Here is a 19,708-nt window from a genome sequence, read left to right as displayed (position 1 = left end):
TATTTATGTATTTATTTGTTTTTGCATTTATTGCATATATGTTTGTACGCACCGTCAGGATTGGCTATTTTTTAATTTCGTTGTACTCGTTGCAATGACAATAAATGAATATTATTATTATTATTATTATTATTATTATTATATTATTATTATTATTATTATTATTAGTCAGGGGGAGGTGAATTTGTGGAATTCTCTGCCTCAGAAGGCAGTGGAGGCCAATTCTCTGAATGCGTTCAAGAGAGAGCTAGATAGAGCTCTTAAGGATATCAGAGTCAGGGGGTATGGAGAGAAGGCAGGAACGGGGTACTGATTGTGGATGATCAGCCATGATCACATTGAATGGCGGTGCTGGCTCGAAGGTCAGAATGGCCTACTCCTGCACCTATTGTCTATTCTCTATTGACTATAAGATTCTTGATTACTACAGGTGTTAGAGGTTACGGGGAGAAGGCAGGAGAATGGGGTTAGGAGGCAGAGATAGATCGGCCATGATTGAATGGCGTAGGAGACGATGGACCGAATGGCCTAATTCTGCTCCTATCACTTATGATCTTATGAATTGTGGACGCAGCCCAGACCATCACACAAACCAACCTCCCTCCCACTGACTCCATCTACACCTCACGCTGCCTCGGCAAGGCCAGCAGCATCATCAAGGACCAGTCTCACCCCGGCCACTCCCACTTCTTCCCTCTCCCATCGGGTAAGAGGAACAGAAGTGTGAAAACGCACACCTCCAGATTCAGGGACAGTTTCTTCCCAGCTGTTATCAGGCAACTGAACCATCCTACCACAACCAGAGAGCAGTGCTGAACTACTATCTACCTCATTGGTGACCCTCGGACTATCCTCGATCGGACTTTGCTGGCTTTACCTTGCACTAAATGTTATTCCCTTTATCCTGTATCTGTACACAGTGGACGGCTCGATTGTAATCATGTATCGTCTTTCCGCTTGTCTTGTCTGGATAGCATGCAACAAAAACCTCGGAATACGTGACAATAAACCAAGCTAAACTAAACTAAACTAAACCACCCCCAAGTGGGTCAGGCAGCATCTCTGGAGAAAAAGAATAGGTGACATTTCATGTCGGAACCCTTCTTCAGATAGTACTGGAGGAGAGAAAAAGCCAGAACAAATCAGGGCCGGCAACAGACGACCTCAGGAAGGGTGGAGCCCACAATGGTCCATTGTTGGCTGGGGAAGATGTGCTGACGATAGGGGTACAGGAATACGAACAGTGGAACTACTCGGACAACTAGGGAGAGGGGGAGGGGTGGTGGGGGGGGGGGGGAATGCAGGAGTCACTGGGAAGTAGAGAAGTCAATGTTCATTCCGTTGGGTGGTCAGCTGCCCAAGGGAAATGTGAGCTGCTGTTCCTCCAATCTGCGTGTGGCCTCCCTCTGACAGATCGCCAATCACTGGTCGGTGCGGACCCGATGGGCCGAAGGGCCTGTTTTCCTGCTGTATCTTTAGAGTCTAAAGTCTAAAATACTGTACGTGATTCCAATCAAGGAGTCCACAGTGCACAGGGGGTATGGGGAGAAGGCAGGAACGGGGTACTGATTGAGAATGATCAGCCATGATCACATTGAATGGCGGTGTTGGCTCGAAGGGCCGAATGGCCTCCTCCTGCACCTATTGTCTATTGTCTATAAAGGAGAAAGGGCACAGGATTTAGTGCAAGATATAGAGCACGATGGGTGGCAAGATGGTGCAGCGGTAGAATCGCTGCCTCGCAGCGCCGGAGACCCGGGTTCCATCCCGATTATGGGTGCCTTCTGTACGGAGTTTGTACATTCCCCCTGTGACCTGCGTGGGTTTTCTCCCAGGTCTTTGGTTTCCTCCCACACTCCAAAGACGTGCAGGGTTGTAGGTGAATTGGCTTGGTCTATGTGTAAATGTGTAGTGTGTGTAGGATGGTGCTAATGTGCGGGGATCGCTGGTCGGCGCGGACTCGATGGGCCGAAGGGCCGGTTTCCTCGCTGTGTCTCTAAACTAAACTGAGCTAAGCTAAAAAGATATTTGGATCGATGGTGATAACAGAACCATTGTCAGAATTTGCTGAATTTGAAGGCTACCCGCGATAAACCGCTGATTTTAATGGTTTCTCCCCCCCAGGCCCATCAGCAGAGGAACTTGGACTACGTGGTCTCTCAGCAGCACAAAATGGGAAGCTGGAAGAGGCTGAAGAAAGATGGCGGCACTGCGTTCGAGGCGGAGGTGGACAGCACCAGCCCCATGTCCGAGCAGGATTCTGGAATCCTGGACGTGGAAGACGAGGAAGACGAAGAAGAGGTAACTCATCACTCTCCGCAAATGTCGGGCGGCGCGGTGGCGCAACGGCGGATTTGCTGCTTCTCAGCGTCGGAGATTAACCCGGGTTCGATCCGACCACGGGCGCTGCCTGTACGGAGTTTGTACGTTCTCCCCGTGACCCGCGCGCGGGTTTCCTCCCACACTCCGAAGATGGACAGGTTTGTAGGTTTAATTGGGCGTGGTGTAAATTTAAATTGTCCCCAGTGTGCGCACGAGAGTGTTAATGTGCGGGGATCGCTGGTCGGTGCGGACTCGATGGGCCAAAGGGCCTGTTACCACCCTGTGTCTCCAAAAATATATATTTTGAAGGAACCTTTTAGTGAGCAGGATGAGGACTGAAGGGAATTGTAGTCATCAAGTCATACAGCTTGGAAACAGGCCCTTCGGCCCAACTTACCCATCCCGGCCAACATGCCCCATCTACACTAGTCCCTCCCCCACCCAAGTCGCACCAGCTTCTCGTTCTCACCCAACAAACTGCTGACAACGGCCTGTTTCTAGGAGGCCAATTCTCTGAATGCATTCAAGAGAAAGCTGGATAGAGCTCTTATGGATAGCGGAGTCAGGGGGTATGGGGAGAAGGCAGGAACGGGATACTGATTGAGAATGATCAGCCATGATCACATTGAACGGCGGTGCTGGCTCGAAGGGCCGAATGGCCTCCTCCTGCACCTATTGTCTATTGTCTCCCACCGGCCTTCCTGTCTCCGACTACATTCTATCTCTGTCCCGCCCCCTCCCCTGACATCAGACTGAAGAAGGGTCTCGACCCGAAACGTCTCCTGTTCCTTCTCTCCGGAGATGCTGCCTGACCTGCTGAGTTACTCCAGCTTTTTGTGTCAATGTTATGGATGGACCGTTCAGAGGCCTGATAACAGAGGGGAAGAAGCAGCTCCCGAGTCTGGCGGTGCGCGCTTTTGAGCTTCTGCACCTTCTGCCAGACGGGAGCAGGGAGAAGAAGGAATCCCCGGGATGGCGGGACTGTCATATGAGGAAAGATTGAAAAGACTGGGCTTGTATTTACTGGAGTTTAGAAGGATGAGAGGGGATCTTGTAGAGACGTATAAAATTATAAAAGGTCTGGGCAAGCTAGATGCAGGAAAAATGTTCCCAATGTTGGGCGAGTCCAGAACCAGGGGCCACACAGTCTTAGAATAAAGGGGAGGCCATTTAAAACTGACAATAGACAATAGACAATAGGTGCAGGAGGAGGCCATTTGGCCCTTCGAGCCAGCACCGCCATTCAATGTGATCATGGCTGATCATTCTCAATCAGTACCCCGTTCTTGCCTCCTCCCCATACCCCCTGACTCCGCTATCCGTAAGAGCTCTATCTAGCTCTCTCTTGAATGCATTCGGGGAATTGGCCTCCACTGCCTTCTGAGGCAGGGAATTCCACAGAGGTGAGAAGAAACTTTTTCACCCAGAGAGATGTGAATTTGTGGAATTCTCTGCCACAGAGGGCAGTGGAGGCCGATTCACTGGATGAATTTAAAAGAGAGTTAGATTGAGCTCTAGGGGCTAGCGGAATCAAGGGATATGGGGAGAAGGCAGGCACGGGTTACTGATTGTGGACGATCAGCCATGACCACGATGAATGGCGGTGCTGGCTCGAAGGGCCGAATGGCCTCCTCCTGCACCTATTGTTCTATGTTTCTGTGAATGGCCGGGGTGGGACAGGGGAGAGGGCCAAGTGGTTGATGGTGTTGGCTGCTTCTGTGGGGCAGCGTGAAGTGTAGATGGAGGCAATGGTGAGGAGACTGAGTGGCTGCCTGAGATGGCAGCGTTGACATTTTGGATGGCGTTTGGCAGTCCACACCTTTCGACAGCAGGCACGTGTGCCTCCCTCTCGGCAGGTCCGCATCAACCAGGGACTTCCAAGCTCTGTCTCTCACTCAGCTCAGAATAATGGCTTTGAACTCACGGTGGAGGAATTCATTGTTCTCGTTTCCAGTCGCATTAGCTTCTCACTTTCTCCCTACAGACAGCTGACAACGAACGGCTTCCTTTATCATCCTTCCTTTCTCGCGCATCTTTCATTCATTGTTCTTTATCTCTCCACCTCACAATAGACAATAGACAATAGGTGCAGGAGGAGGCCATTCGGCCCTTCGAGCCAGCACCGCCATTCAATGTGATCATGGCTGATCATTCTCAATCAGTACCCCGTTCCTGCCTTCTCCCCATACCCCCTGACTCCGCTATCCTTAAGAGCTCTATCCAGCTCTCCCTTGAATGCATTCAGAGAATTGGCCTCCACTGCCTTCTGAGGCAGAGAATTCCACAGATTCACAACTCTCTGACTGAAAACGTTTTTCCTCATCTCCGTTCTAAATGGCCTACCCCTTATTCTTAAACTGTGTCCAACCCTTAATAATCTTATACGTTTCGATAAGATCCCCTCTCATCCTTCTAAATGATCTCTCGTTTCCCTCATCCCCTGACCAGTCCGAAGAAGGGCCTCGACCCCAAACGTCGCCCGTTCCTTCTCTCCCGAGGTGCTGCCCGTCCCGCTGAGTTACCCCGGCATTTTGTGTCGGTCTGGAGGAATTAAGTTGCGTACCTGGAACTTGCTTTTGCTACTTTCCCTCGTGCTTGACGAGAAAGAAAAGACTCAAGGGGTTTTAAATTCAAACATAAACCAATCGCTCAAGTGTGGTCCCGAGGAATTGCTTGCAAGCCCCGGACAATGTGTGCAGATTGAGCACTTAAACTCCCCCTCACCCCCTCCCTCCCTCCCTCCCCCCCCCCCCCTCCCCTCCCTCCCTCCCCCCCTCCCTCCCCTGTGCTTTGTAAGTGTGGAAACATTCTGTGGATAAATTGCATTGGTGTGAGGGTTAGAGTTTGTGTAAGTGCCAGGAACACCTCCTGAACTCAACCTGTCCCCACCGCTCGCCTCATTTAATGTGACATCCACAGGGGCTGTTCAATCTGAAGCAGGCAGTAACCTAAGAGCATTAAAAGCACGTAGGAGTGGACCATATGGCCATTTCAAGCATGCTCCCACCATTTAATAACATTTCATGGGACCTGTGTTTCCTCCGTTCTACCCCCTCCCCAATCAAGCATTTTGTGACCCGCTGAGTTACTCCAGCATTTTCTTGATGCTGCCCGACTCGCTGAGTTACTCCAGCATTTTCTTGATGCTGCCCGACTCGCTGAGTTACTCCAGCATTTCGTGATGCTGCCTGACTCGCTGAGTTACTCCAGCATTTCGTGATGCTGCCTGACCCGCTGAGTTACTCCAGCATTTTCTTGATGCTGCCTGACCCGCTGAGTTACTTGAGTATTTCTTGAAGCTGCCTGACCCGCTGAGTTACTCCAGCATTTTCATGATGCTGCCTGACCCGCTGAGTTACTCCAGCATTTTGAAATGCAGACCAACCCGCTGAGTTACTCCAGCATTTTGAGATGCTGCGACTCGGCTTGTATACACTGGAATTTAGAAGGATGAGAGGGGATCTTATCGAAACGGATAAGATTATTAAGGGGTTAGACACGTTAGAGGCAGGAAACATGTTCCCAATGTTGGGGGAGTCCAGAACAAGTGGCCACCGTTGAAGAATAAGGGGTAGGCCATTTAGAACGGAGATGAGGAAAAACTTTTTCAGTCAGAGAGTTGTGAATCTGTGGAATTCTCTGCCTCAGAAGGCAGTGGAGGCCAATTCTCTGAATGCATTCAAGAGAGAGCTAGATAGAGCTCTTAAGGATAGCGGAGTCGGTGGGAATGGGGAGAAGGCAGGAACAGGGTACTGATTGAGAATGATCAGCCATGATCACATTGAATGGCGGTGCTGGCTCAAAGGGCCGAATGGCCTCCTCCTGCACCTATTGTCTATTGCTTGACCCGCTGAGTTACTCCAGCATTTTGAGGGACATCAGCCTGAAGAAAGGTCTCGACCTGAAACGTCACCCATTCCTTCTCTCCCGAGATGCTGCCTGACCCGCTGGGTTACTCCAGCATTTTGTGTCTCTCACGACACCAGTTTGTTTTCAAGATTTATCGTGTTTTTAAAACTTCTGAGCAGCAGGGTTGCACAGCGGTAGAGTTGCAGCCACCCTGTCACTCGGACTATCTTTGATTGGACTTTACCTTGCACTAAACGTTATTCCCTTTGTCCTGTATCTGTACACTGTGGACGGCTCGATTGTAATCATGCATATACTTTCCGTTGACAAGTTAGCATGCAACAAAAGCTTTTCACTGTACCTCAATGAGGTAGATGGGAGGTCAGGACCGCTTTCTGGTTGTGGTAGGATGGTTCAGTTGCCTGACAATAAACTAATCTCAACGAAACTAACTTTTAGGGCGTCACGGTGGCGCGGCGGTAGAGTTGCTGCCTCACAGCGCCAGAGACCCGGGTTCCATCCTGACCACGGGTGCTGTCTGTACGGAGTTCGTACGCTCTCCCCGTGCCTGCGTGGATTTTTCCCGGGGCGCTCCGGTTTCATCCCACAATCCAAAGACTTACAGGTTTATAGGTTAATTGGCTTTGGTGAAGATGGTAAATTGTCCCTAATGTGTCGTCTTGTGCTAAGGTACGGGGGATCGCTGGCCGGCGCGGACACGGTGGGCCGAAAGGCCTGTATCCGCGCTGTATCTCTAAACGAAACTAAACTAAACTTGAATCAATCTTTCTCAGTCTTGGATATGCTCAGCAACTGCACACGCATGTTCCTTTGGTTGAGGTTTAGGTTTGTTATTGTCACGTGTACTGAGGTACAGTGAAAAGCTTTGCTTTGCCTGCTGGAGAATTGCAAAGACTTTTACATTCCTCTACTTAAATACAAGCATCAGACCACAGTGACATTGGTTTATAGGAAGGAACTGCAGATGCTGGTTTACACCGAAGATAGTGCAGGAGTAACTCAGTAAAAGTGCAGGAGTAACTCAGAGGGTCAGGCAGCATCTCTGGAGAAAAGGAATAGGTGACATTTTGTCTCGAGACCCTTTTAGTTTAGTTTAGTTGGAAACATAGAAAAATAGAAAATAGGTGCGGGAGGAGGCCATTTGGCCCTTCGAGCCAGCACCGCCATTCATTGTGATCATGGCTGATCATCCACAATCAGTAACCTGTGCCTTCAGAGATACAGCACGGAAACAGGCCTTTCGGCCCCCCCAAGTCCGCAGCAACCAGCGATGCAGGAATATTCAATGCATTCAAGAGAGAGCTAGATAGAGCTCTTAAGGATAGCGGAGTCAGGGGGTATGGGGAGAAGGCAGGAACGGGGTACTGATTGAGAATGATCAGCCATGATCACATTGAATGGCGGTGCTGGCTCGAAGGGCCGAATGGCCTCCTCCTGCACCTATTGTCTATTGTCTATTAACACTATCCTACACACATTAGGGCCAATTTACACTTAGACCAAGCCAATTAACCTACAAACCTGGACTGCACCTTGCACTAAACGTTATTCCCTTATCCTGTGACTGTACACTGTTGGACGGCTCGATTGTAACCATGTATTGTCTTTCCGCTGATTGGTTAGCACGCAACAAAAGCTTTTCACTGTACCTCAATGGGGTAGATGGTAGTTCAGCACTGCTCTCTGGTTGTGGTAGGATGGTTCAGTTGCCTGATAACAGCCGGGAAGAAACTGCCCCTGAATCTGAAGGTGTGCGTTTTCGCACTTCTGTACCTCTTGCCCGATGGGAGAGGGGAGAAGAGGGAGTGGGCGGGGTGAGACTGGTCCTTGATGATGCTGCTGGCCTTGCCGAGGCAGCGTGAAACTGAACTAAACCAAACACTTGTCATTGTAAGAGACTGTGAACTAAAGCTGATAAAGTGAAAACAAATTATCTACCAGGCTTAGAAATTGGCAGGGGGATGGAAAGTGGGCCAGAATTCAAGTTGGTAGCATAAATTATTTGAGGCCCACAGAGAACTGTGGTTGGACTGCATCACGTAACTACGTTTATTACTGGGCCTGTCCTCGCTGGAGTTTAGAAGGATGAGGGGGGACCTCATTGAAACGTACAGAATAGTAGTGAAAGGCCTGGAGAGAGTGGATGTGGAGAATGGATGTGGGAGAGACTAGGACCAGAGGGCACGGCCTCGTAATTAAAGGACGTACCTTTAGAAAGGAGATGAGGAGGGTGGTGAATCTGCGGAATTCATCGCCACAGAAGGCTGTGGAGGACAAGTCAGTGGATATTGTTAAGGCGGAGATTGACAGATTCTTAGCAGGGAGAGATAGATCAAACACGATTGAAAGGCGGAGTCGACTTGATCGGCCGAATGGCCTAATTCTGCTCCTGGAAATTATGAACATCTCACAACTAGGCAGCATATTAGAGGATATTTGTGCCTCCAATTTAAACAGTTTGAAGATATTAGACACATGGAAGCATGGAAAATAGGTGCAGGAGGAGGTCATTTGGCCCTTTGAGCCAGCACCGCCATTCATTAGGATGAATGCTATTGAGGGCGTGCAGCGTAGGTTTACTAGGTTAATTCCCGGAATGGCGGGACTGTCATATGTTGAAAGACTGGAGCGACTAGGCTTGTATACACTGGAATTTAGAAGGATGAGAGGAGATCTTATCGAAACGTATAAGATTATTAAGGGGTTGGAAACGTTAGAGGCAGGAAACATGTTCCCAATGTTGGGGGAGTCCAGAACAAGGGGCCACAGTTTAAGAATAAGGGGTAGGCCATTTAGAACGGAGATGAGGAAAAACCTTTTCAGTCAGAGAGTTGTGAATCTGTGGAATTCTCTGCCTCAGAAGGCAGTGGAGGCCAATTCTCTGAATGCATTCAAGAGAGAGCTGGATAGAGCTCTTAAGGATAGCGGAGTCAGGGGGTATGGGGAGAAGGCAGGAACGGGGTACTGATTGAGAATGATCAGCCATGATCACATTGAATGGCGGTGCTGGCTCGAAGGGCCGAATGGCCTCCTCCTGCACCTATTGTTTATTGTCTATTGAAAGGATGAATATCCATGGTCGGGGGCGGCAGAGAACAAAGGGGGGCCCTGGCGTGGGCCTCATAAGATCATGAGGTCATAAGGAATAGGAGCAGAACTAGGCCATTTGGGGCCATCAAGCCTACTCTGCCATTCAATCATGGCTGACCTATCTCTCTCTCCTAACCCCATTCTCCTGCCTTCTCCCCATAACCTCTGACACCCGTACTGATCAAGAATCTTAACAATCCCTGCTGTAAAAATGTCTACCGACTTGGCCTCCACAGCCTTCTGTGGCAATGAATTCCACAGATTCACCACCCTCTGACTAAAGACATTCCTCCTCATCTCCTTCCTAAAGGAACGTCCTTTAATTCTGAGACTGTGACCTCTGATCCTGGACTCACCCACTAGTGGAAACATCCTCTCCACATCCACTCTATCCAGGCCAGCGCTCGTCCAGCATTGTACCTCACATTATTAGACAATAGACAATAGGTGCAGGAGGAGGCCATTCGGCCCTTCGAGCCAGCACCGCCATTCAATGTGATCATGGCTGACCATCCACAATCAGTACCTCGTTCCTGCCTTCTCCCCATACCCCCTGACACCGCTATCTTTAAGAGCTCTATCTAGTTCTCTCTTGAGTGCATTCAGAGAATTGGCCTCCACGGCCTTCTGAGGCAGAGAATTCAGCAGATTTATAACTCTGACTGAAAAACATTCTGAGCAGTTTTGGGCCCCATATCTGAGGAAGGATGTGCAGTCTCTATAGAGGGTCCAGATGAGGTTTACAAGAATGATCCCAGGAATGAGTGGGTTAACCTATGACGAGCGTTTGTCGGCACTGGACCTGTACTCGCTGGAGTTTGGAAGGATGAGGGGGGACCTCATTGAAACTGACCGAATAGTGAAAGGCCTGGATAGAGTGGATGTGGAGAGAATGTTTCCACTAGTGGGAGAGTCTAGGACCAGAGGGCACAGCCTCAGAATTAAAGGACGTTTTTTTAGGAAGGTGATGAGGAGAAATTTCTTTAGTCAGAGGGCGGTGAATCTGTGGAATTCTTTGCCACAGAAGGCTGTGGAGGCCAAGTCAGTGGATATTTTTATCGCGGATATTGACAGATTCTTGATTAGTGCGGGTGTCAGGGGTTATGGGGAAAAGGCAGGAGAATGGGTTAGGAGAGAGAGATAGGCGCCATGATTGAATGGCGGAGTAGACGATGGGCCGAATGGCCTAATTCTACTCCTATCACTTATGACTTTATGAGCTTCTGATAGTTACCACGGGCATATCAGAAGCTGCTTGGATTTCAAAGATGTGCCACGACTTTCCACTTGACCTATTTTGCACAGGAGAGGATTTCTGGTTAAGTTTAGTTAAAGTTAGAGAGTTTAGTTAAAGTTATAAACAGGCCTTTCGGCCCACCGAATCTGCACCGAACAGCGATCCCCGCACATTAACACCATCCCACACGCACCGGGGACAATTTACATTTATACCAAGCCAATTAACCTACAAACCTGCACGTCTTTGGAGTGTGGGAGGAAACCGGAGATCTCGGAGAAAACCAACGAGGGAATAGAAAGGGAAAGGTGTTTCAGACTTTTTTTTGAAGTCGTTATGAGTCCCACTTAATTAAGGCAGTAAAGTTGGAGGAATTGCTATTTCAGTTACAGAGTCAGCTCGGAATAATCTAAAACAGCATCAAATGGTCATCAGATGTCCAGCTGCTAATGCGGAATTGTAACATCTGGTTTGCTGCGTGTTTTTTTTAATTTTCTTTGCTTAACTCTTTTCTTCACCTTGCTCCCAGCACCTTAGGCTGGGCGGGAAAGTACCAGCTCGACAAACACTCCCTTCCCGCCCGCAAGAACTTCAGGCCAACAGGGCTAGTAAACCTTTTACAAGACTTCATTCTCACATCATCTTCAACGAGCCTGGGGTGGGAGAGAGGGGAGGGGAGGGGAGGGGAGGGGTGAGGGATAGAGAACCTCACGCAAAAATGTCCCCGCATGGAATAACAGAGGGTGAAGAACACACAGTCTTTAACCCAAGGTCAGGGTATATCTTGCACTAAACGTTATTCCCCTTATCCTGTATTTGTACGCTGTGGACCACTTGATTGTAATTGTTTAGTTTTGTTTTCGAGATACAGCACCTCACCGAGTCCTTGCCAACCTACTTACACTATCCTGCACACACTAGAGACAATTTACACTTGCACCAAGCCAATTAACCTACAAACCCGCACGTCTTTGGAGTGCGGGAGGAAACCGAAGATCTCGGAGAAAACCCACGCAGTTCACGGGGAGAACGTGCAAACTCCGCACGGACAGCGCCCGTAAGGCAGCAATTCTGCCGTTGCACCACAATCATGTATAGTCTTTCCGCTGACTGGTCAGCGTGCAACAAAAATGCTTTTCACTGTACCTCGTGACAATAAACGAAACTAAACTGAACTAAACTAAACTAAAGAACGCGGAGAGGTGACTTTTCCTCAGAATGAGCCCCCTCTCAAGAGTCTGAAGAAAGGTCATGACCCGAAACGTCACCTATCCATGTCCTCCAGAGATGCTGCCTGACCCGCTGAGTTACTCCAGCACTCTGTGAAACGTCACCTATCCATGTTCTCCAGAGATGCTGCCTGACCCGCTGAGTTACTCCGGCACTCTGTGAAACGTCACCTATCCATGTTCTCCACAGCGGCACGGTGGCGCAGCGGTAGAGTTGCTGCTTTACAGCGAATGCAGCGCCGGAGACTCAGGTTCGATCCTGACTACGGGTGCTGCACTGTAAGGAGTTTGTACGTTCTCCCCGTGACCTGCGTGGGTTTTCTCCGAGATCTTCGGTTTCCTCCCACACTCCAAAGACGTACAGGTATGTAGGTTAATTGGCTGGGTAAATGTAAAAATTGTCCCTAGTGGGTGTAGGATAGTGTTAATGTACGGGGATCACTGGGCGGCGCGGACTTGGAGGGCCGAAAAGGCCTGTTTCCGGCTGTATATATATGATATGATATGCTGCCTGACCCGCTGAGTTACTCCAGCACTCTGTGAAACGTCACCTATCCATGTTCTCCACAGATGCTGCCTGACCCGCTGACTTACTCCGGCACTCTGTGAAACGTCACCTATCCATGTTCTCCAGAGATGCTGCCTGACCCTCTGAGTTACTCTGTGCCCAGCTTTGCAAGAAACATTTTTTTCTTGCTCTGTTTTGCTCTAAAGCCTCTTCACCTCCCCGAAACCTCCAACTGTTTTGGCCCACACAATGCTCACTTCAATAAAAATACCTGAAAATGGAGGCTGCTTTATGACTACAATCCCACCGTTTTATTCTTCCTGAGGTATTCTGAGACTCATAAAACGACTTTGCTCAACAAATCTCAGGGTGTTGGAACGGGAACGCGTGCTGGAAGAGGAGATCCACGATCTTGTGTGGCTGAGGAGGTGATTGCCTGCCTGCCTGAATTCAGCAGAAAGCAAGGGTTCAGTGAAACAGAAGTCAAAACCTATGTCCAGTTTAGTGTATTGTCACGTGTACCGAGGTACAGTGAAAAGCTTTTGTTGCGTGCTAACCAGTCAGCGGAAAGACAATACATGATCACAATCGAGCCGTCCACAGCGGGAAGACATAGAAACATAGAAACATAGAAAATAGGTGCAGGAGTAGGCCGTTCGGCCCTTCGAGCCTGCACCGCCATTCAATATGATCATGGCTGATCATCCAGCTCAGTATCCCGTACCTGCCTTCTCTCCATACCCCCTGATCCCTTTAGCCACAAGGGCCACATCTAACTCCCTCTTAAATATAGCCAATGAACTGGCCTCAACTACCTTCTGTGGCAGAGAACTCCACAGATTCACCACTCTCTGTGTGAAAAAAAACTTTCTCATCTCGGTCCTAAAAGACTTCCCCCTTATCCTTAAACTGTGACCCCTTGTTCTGGACTTCCCCAACATCGGGAACAATCTTCCTGCATCTAGCCTGTCCAACCCCTTAAGAATTTTATAAGTTTCTATAAGATCTAAGTTTCTATAAGACGATACATGATAAGAGAATAACGTTTAGTGCAAGGTAAAGAGGGTGGTGTCATAGGGTCATGGATTGATTCAGTGTGGAAACAGGCCCTTCGGCCCAACTCGCCCACACCGGCCCAACAATGTCCCAGCTACACGAGTCCCATTTCCCTGCGCTTGGTCCATATCCTTCCAAACCTGTCCTATCCATGCACCTGTCCAACTGTTTCTTAAACGACAGGAGAGTCCCAGCCTCAACTACCTCCTCTGGCAGCTCGTTCCATACACCCACCACCCTCTGTGTGAAAAAGTAACCACTCGGATTCCTATTAAATCTTTTCCCCTTCACCTTGAACCTATGTCCTCTGGTCCTCGATTCCCCTACTCTGGGCAAGAGACCCTGTGCATCTACCCGATCTATTCCTCCATGCAGAGTGGGTGTATTTTAGTTTTTAGTATTTTAGTTTTTAGTTTTAGAGATTCAGCGTGGAAACAGGCCCTTCGGCCCACCGTGCCTGTGCCGACCAGTGATCACCTGTACACTATTTCTATCCTATACAAGAGAGACAATTTACAGAAGCAAATTCACCTACAGACTTAAAGACTGACACAAAAAGGTGGAGTAACTCAGCGGGCCAGGCAGCATCTCTGGAGAAAAGGAATAGGTGACGTTTGGGGTCGAGACCCTTCTTCAGACCGTGAATCAGGAGGAGAGGAGAACGAGAGATATAGACGGTACTTAGGGCAAACGAATGGAAGATGTGCAGAAAGCTACGATAATCGAGGAAATGTGGAGCTCGCAAAGGTCCGTTGTTGGCCGTTGGATAAGTGATAACGAGTTAATACAGTCAGTGGGACTCACCGGGACGTACAAAGGTCTTTAGAGCGTGGGAGGGAAGAGAATCGCAGGGAGAAGGTGCAAACTTCATACAGACAGCGTCCACGGTCAGAATGGAACCCGGGTCTCTGGGGCTGTGAGGCAGCAACTACCACTTTCTCTGTGTTACTCCCTCAAACTCCCAACCAAAGTTCCATCGTCTATCATTATAAACTGATGGGGGGGGGGGGGGAAGGTGCAGCATTAGAGTTGCTGCCTCACAGCGCCAGAGATAGGGTTGCCAACTGTCCCGTATTGGTCAGGACATCTCGTATTTTGGGCTAAATTGGTTTGTCCCGTAAGGGACCGCCCTTGTCCCGTATTAGGCCCAGGGGACGATGTAGGCCCGGACACTGTAGGCCCGGACAGTGTAGGCCCGGACACTGTAGGCCCGGACAGTGTAGGCCCGGACGCTGTAGGCCCGGACGCTATAGACCAAGACAGTGTAGGTCCGGACAGTGTAGGCCCAGACAGTGTAGGTCCGGACAGTGTAGGCCCAGACAGTGTAGGTCCGGACAGTGTAGGTCCGGACAGTGTAGGCCCGGATGCTGTAGGCCCGGACGCTGTAGGCCCGGACAGTGTAGGTCCGGACAGTGTAGGTCCGGACAGTGTAGGCCCAGACAGTGTAGGTCCGGACAGTGTAGGCCCAGACAGTGTAGGTCCGGACAGTGTAGGCCCGGACGCTGTAGGCCCGGACGCTATAGGCCCAGACAGTGTAGGTCCGGACAGTGTAGGCCCGGAGGCCCGAGCGCCCCTTAATGGAGTGTAGGTCCGAAGAGTGTAGTGCCGGGCGGCCGCCATTGGTGGAGCGGGAGCACGTGGCCACTGGCTGGGTGAGGTCACGTGGAGTGCAGGCGGTGACGTCACCTTGTCCCTTATTTGGGAGTGAGATAGTTGGCAACCCCTAGTTCAACCCTGGTTCAATCCTGACCTCGGGTGCTGTGTGGAGTTTGCACTTTCTCCCCTGTGACCACGTGGGTTTCCTCCGGGTGACCGGTTTCCTCCCACACTCCAAACACATATTCAGGATGGCGTGGCGGCTCAGCGGGTAGAGCTGCTGCCTCACAGTGCCAGGGACCCAGGTTCCATCCTGACCTTCTGTGCTGTCTGTGTGGAGTTTGCACGCTCTCCCTGATTCCGTGTGGGTTTCCTCCGGGTGATCCGGTTTTCTCCCACATTAAACCCAGGGATGGAACCCGGGTCTCGGGCACCAGGAGGCAGCAACTCTACTGCTGTGCCACCATCCCGCCCCCACAGGGAGAGGTTGAGTAGGCTCCTATTCCATGGAGCGCAGGAGGATGAGGGGAGATCTTATAGAGGTGTACAAAATCATGAGAGGAATAGATCGGGTAGATGCACAGAGCGCATGCAAGTGGGACTAGTGTAGCTGGGACATTGTTGGCCGGTGGGCGAGTTGGGCCGAAGGGCCTGTTTCCACACTGTATCACTCTATGACTAGTGTAGCTGGGACATTGTTGGCCGGTGGGCGAGTTGGGCCGAAGGGCCTGTTTCCACACTGTATGGCTCTAAACCTGCGCTTAACACTCAAACTCTTGCCTCGAAGGTTTGAACCTTCTGACCTCCGGCTATGAACTATTGTGCGGTTGGCCGAGTTCCAGCTTTGTCCACTCATTTTGTCGGTTTCCCAGTCAGAATAAATATTTACAGGCGTTATTTACAGTCCATGTGTCATGCTCTCCACCCCCCCACCCCCCCCCCCACCATCTCCCAGGAGATGGGTGGTGCTTTATTATAATTAGCGCTCGGAAGAAGAGAGAACAAAAAACACTGCCTTATTTTTAAGCTTTCTTTGACGATGTTTAGTTTAGCTTTAGAGATACAGCGCGGAAACAGGCCCTTTCGGCCCACCGGGTCCGCGCCGACCAGCGATCCCCGCACACTAACACCATCCTACGCACACTAGGGACAATTTTTTAACGTTTACATAGAAACATAGAAAATAGGTGCAGGAGTAGGCCATTCGGCCCTTCGAGCCTGCACCGCCATTCAATATGATCATGGCTGATATTCCAGCTCAGTAACCTGTACCTGCCTTCTCTCCATACCCCCTGATCCCTTCAGCCACAAGGGCCACATCTAACTCCCTCTTAAATATAGCCAATGAACTGGCCTCAACTACCTTCTGTGGCAGAGAATTCCACAGACTCACTACTCTCTGTGTGAAGAAATGTTTTCTCATCTCGGTCCTAAAAGACTTCCCCCTTATCCTTAAGCTGTGACCCCTGGTTCTGGACTTCCCCAACATCGGGAACAATCTTCCCGCATCTAGCCTCTCCAACCCCTTAAGAATTTTATATGTTTCAATAAGATCCCCCCTCAGTCTTCTAAATTCCAGCGAGTATAAGCCCAGTCTATCCAGTCTTTCTTCATATGAAAGTCCTGCCATCCCAGGGATCAATCTGGTGAACCTTCTCTGTACTCCCTCTAAGGCTAGAATGTCTTTCCTCAGATTAGGAGACCAAAACTGTACACAATACTCCAGGTGCGGTCTCACCAAGGCCCTGTACAACTGCAGCAGAACCTCCCTGCTCCTATACCAAGCCAATTTACATACATACCTGTACGTCTTTGGAGCGTGGGAGGAAACCGAAGATCTTGAAGATCGCGGTGCTGGCTCGAAGGGCCGAATGGCCTATCCCTGCACCTATTGTCTATTGTAAAACCCACGCAGGTCAAAAAGGGGGAACTTTTTCACACAAAGCGTGGCGGGTGTATGGAACGAGCTGCCGGAGGAGGTAGTTGTGGCAGGGACTATCCCAACGTTTAAGAAACAGTTAGACAGGTACATGGATAGGACAGGTTTGGAGGGATATGGGCCAAATGGGGGCAGGTGGGACTCGTGTAGATGTTTCCATGCTGCATCACTCTGTGAATCTATGACTCTACGACTGATGAAACAAAATGGTTACAAAGAAAATGTGAAAAAAAGAATCGCAATGTTTTATTTTTAACACTCCCTTGGGGCAAGACAGCGTGGTTAGATTACTGGATGAGTTTTCAGAGTTCCAACTGTTGATCCAGAAAGAAAAGTTCAAATTCCCACTCTGGTAGCTGGGGACTTTAAGTTCAAGTAATTGAATAAATCTGGAATTAAAACAACAACTGTTCTCACAACCAAATTGTTGTTAAAAGAATCTTTCCAATTAACATGAAGGCCAATAGCTTTCGGCACGTTGGCATTCATCAGTCAGAGCATTGAGTACAGAAGTTGGGAGGTCATGTTGCAGTTACATAAGACGTTCGTGAGGCCTCATTTAGAGTATTGTGTTCCGTTTTGGTCACCCTGTTATTGGAAAGATGTTGTCAAGCTGGAAAAGGGGGGCAGAGAAGATTTACGAGGATGTTGCCAGGACTCGAGGGAGTGAGCTACACGGAGAGACAATAGACAATATGTGCAGGAGGAGGCCATTTGGCCCTTCGAGCCAGCACCGCCATTCAATGTGATCATGGCTGATCATTCTCAATCAGTACCCCGTTCCTGCCTTCTCCCCATACCCCCTGAGAGGTTGAATAAGCTGGGACTCTATTCCTTGGAGCGCAGGAGGATGAGTGGTGATTTTATAGAGGTGTACAAAATCATGAGAGGAATAGATTGGGTAAAGACACAGTCTCCTGCCCTGAGCAGGGGAATTGAGGACCAGAGGGCATAGGTTTACGGTGAGGGGGGAGAGATTTAATAGGAATCTGAGGGGTGTCTTTTTGACACAAGGGTGGTGGGTGTATGGAACGATCTGCCGGAGGAGGTAGTTGAGGCAGCTACAATCGCAATGTTTAAGAAACATTTCGACAGGTACATGGATAGGACAGGTTTAGAGGGATATGGGCCAAACGCAGGCAGGTGAGACTGGTGTAGAAGGTCGGTGTGGGCAAGTTGGGCCGATGGGCCTGTTTCCACGCTGTATCACTCTATGATTCTATCACTCTAACACAAAGTAAATCTTCTCCACACTCTTTCCAGCTTAATGGCATCTTTCCAAAGACAGGATGATAAAAAAAATGAATGCAGAACTCCAAGTAGAGCACAAAGTGCTGGAGTAACTCAGCGGGTCAGGCAGCATCTCTGGAGGACATGGATAAACAATGTTTTTGGTCGGGACCCTGCTTCAGAACAAAGGGATCAGTGGAAGGGTCCTGACCCAAAACATTACCCATCCATTTCCTCCAGAGATGCTGCCTGACCCACTGAGTTACTCCAGCATTTTGTGTTCTATGAAGTCAGGTAGTAGCAGTTATAGTCACAGAGTCTACGGCACGAAATTAGACCCTTCTGCCAACCTAGTCCATGCTGAGCAAGTTGGCATACAGGGCATTTGTTCAGAAGTGATTGGAGCAACATTAGGCCATTCAGCCTATCAAGTCCGCCATTCAATCATGGCTGATCTATCTCTCCCTCCTAACCCCATTCTCCTGCCTTGTCCCCATAACCCCCGACACCTGTACTAATCAAGAATCTATCTGTCTCTGCCTTAAAAATATCCATTGACTTGGCCTCCACAGCCGTCTGTGGCAAAGAATTCCACAGATTCACCACCCTCTGACGAAATATATTCCTCCTTGTCTTCTTTCTAAAGAAATGTCCTTTAATTCTGGGGCTACGTTCTCTGGTCCTAGACTCTCCCACTAGTGGAAACATCCTCTCCACATCCACTCTATCCTTTCACTATTCGGTAAGTTGTCAATGAGATCCCCTCTCATCCTTCTAAACTCCAGCGTGTACAGGCCCAGTGCCGTCAAACCCTCATCGTTCGTTAACCTACTCATTCCTGGGATCATTCTCGTAAACCTTCTCTGGTCCCTCGCCAGAGCCAGCACATCCTTCCTCAGAAATGGGGCCCAAAACTGCTCACAACACAGAATGAGCAGAAGTGAGGCCTGACCAGCACCTGACAGAGCATCAGCATTACATAGTATAAGAAAATAACTGCAGATGCTGGTACAAATCGAAATACTCCAGCATATTCACAAAATGCTGGAGTAACTCAGCAGGTCGGGCAGCATCTCGGGAGAGAAGGAATGGGTGACTTTTCGGGTCGAGACCCTTCTTCAGACTGATGACGGGGGTGGGACAAAGGAAGGATATAGATGGAGGCAGGAAGATAGAGGGAGATCTGGGAAGGGGGAGGGGAAGAGAGGGACAGAGGAACTATCTAAAGTTGGAGAAGTCGATGTTCATACCACTGGGCTGCAAACTGCCCAAGCGAAATATGAGGTGCTGTTCCTCCAATTTGCGGTGGGCCTCACTATGGCACTGGAGGAGGCCCATGACAGAAAGGTCAGACTGGGAATGGGAGGGGGAGTTGAAGTGCTCGGCCACCGGGAGATCAGTTTGGAGCGCAGGTGTTCAGCGAAGCGATCGCCGAGCCTGCGCTTGGTTTCACCAATGTACATCCCTGCGTTACATCCCTGTTTTCATATTCTAGTCCTCTCAAAATAAATGCAAGCATTGCGTTTGCTTTCCTTACCACTGATTCGACTTGCAGATTAGGTTTTTGGGAATCCTGCACCACTTAGAAAATAGTCCACACCTTTATTCCTACTGCCAAAATGCATGACACC

The 19,708-nt window shown here is 49.5% G+C and overlaps 1 protein-coding gene across 1 annotated transcript in view; it reads left to right on the top strand.

Annotated features, from left to right (window-relative positions):
• Window positions 1-19,708, top strand: part of exoc6b (exocyst complex component 6B) — a 563,998-nt gene that overhangs the window by 284,511 nt on the left and 259,779 nt on the right. Inside the window, exon 7 of the mRNA XM_078404240.1 lies at window positions 2,125-2,301. Within this exon, the coding sequence (XP_078260366.1) occupies window positions 2,125-2,301 (177 nt within the window). The remainder of the gene's footprint in view (window positions 1-2,124; window positions 2,302-19,708) is intronic.

Source organism: Rhinoraja longicauda, chromosome 1, assembly GCF_053455715.1.
Source record: "Rhinoraja longicauda isolate Sanriku21f chromosome 1, sRhiLon1.1, whole genome shotgun sequence".
NCBI lineage: Eukaryota > Metazoa > Chordata > Chondrichthyes > Rajiformes > Arhynchobatidae > Rhinoraja > Rhinoraja longicauda.
This window is presented reverse-complemented; position numbering and strand designations above follow the sequence as displayed.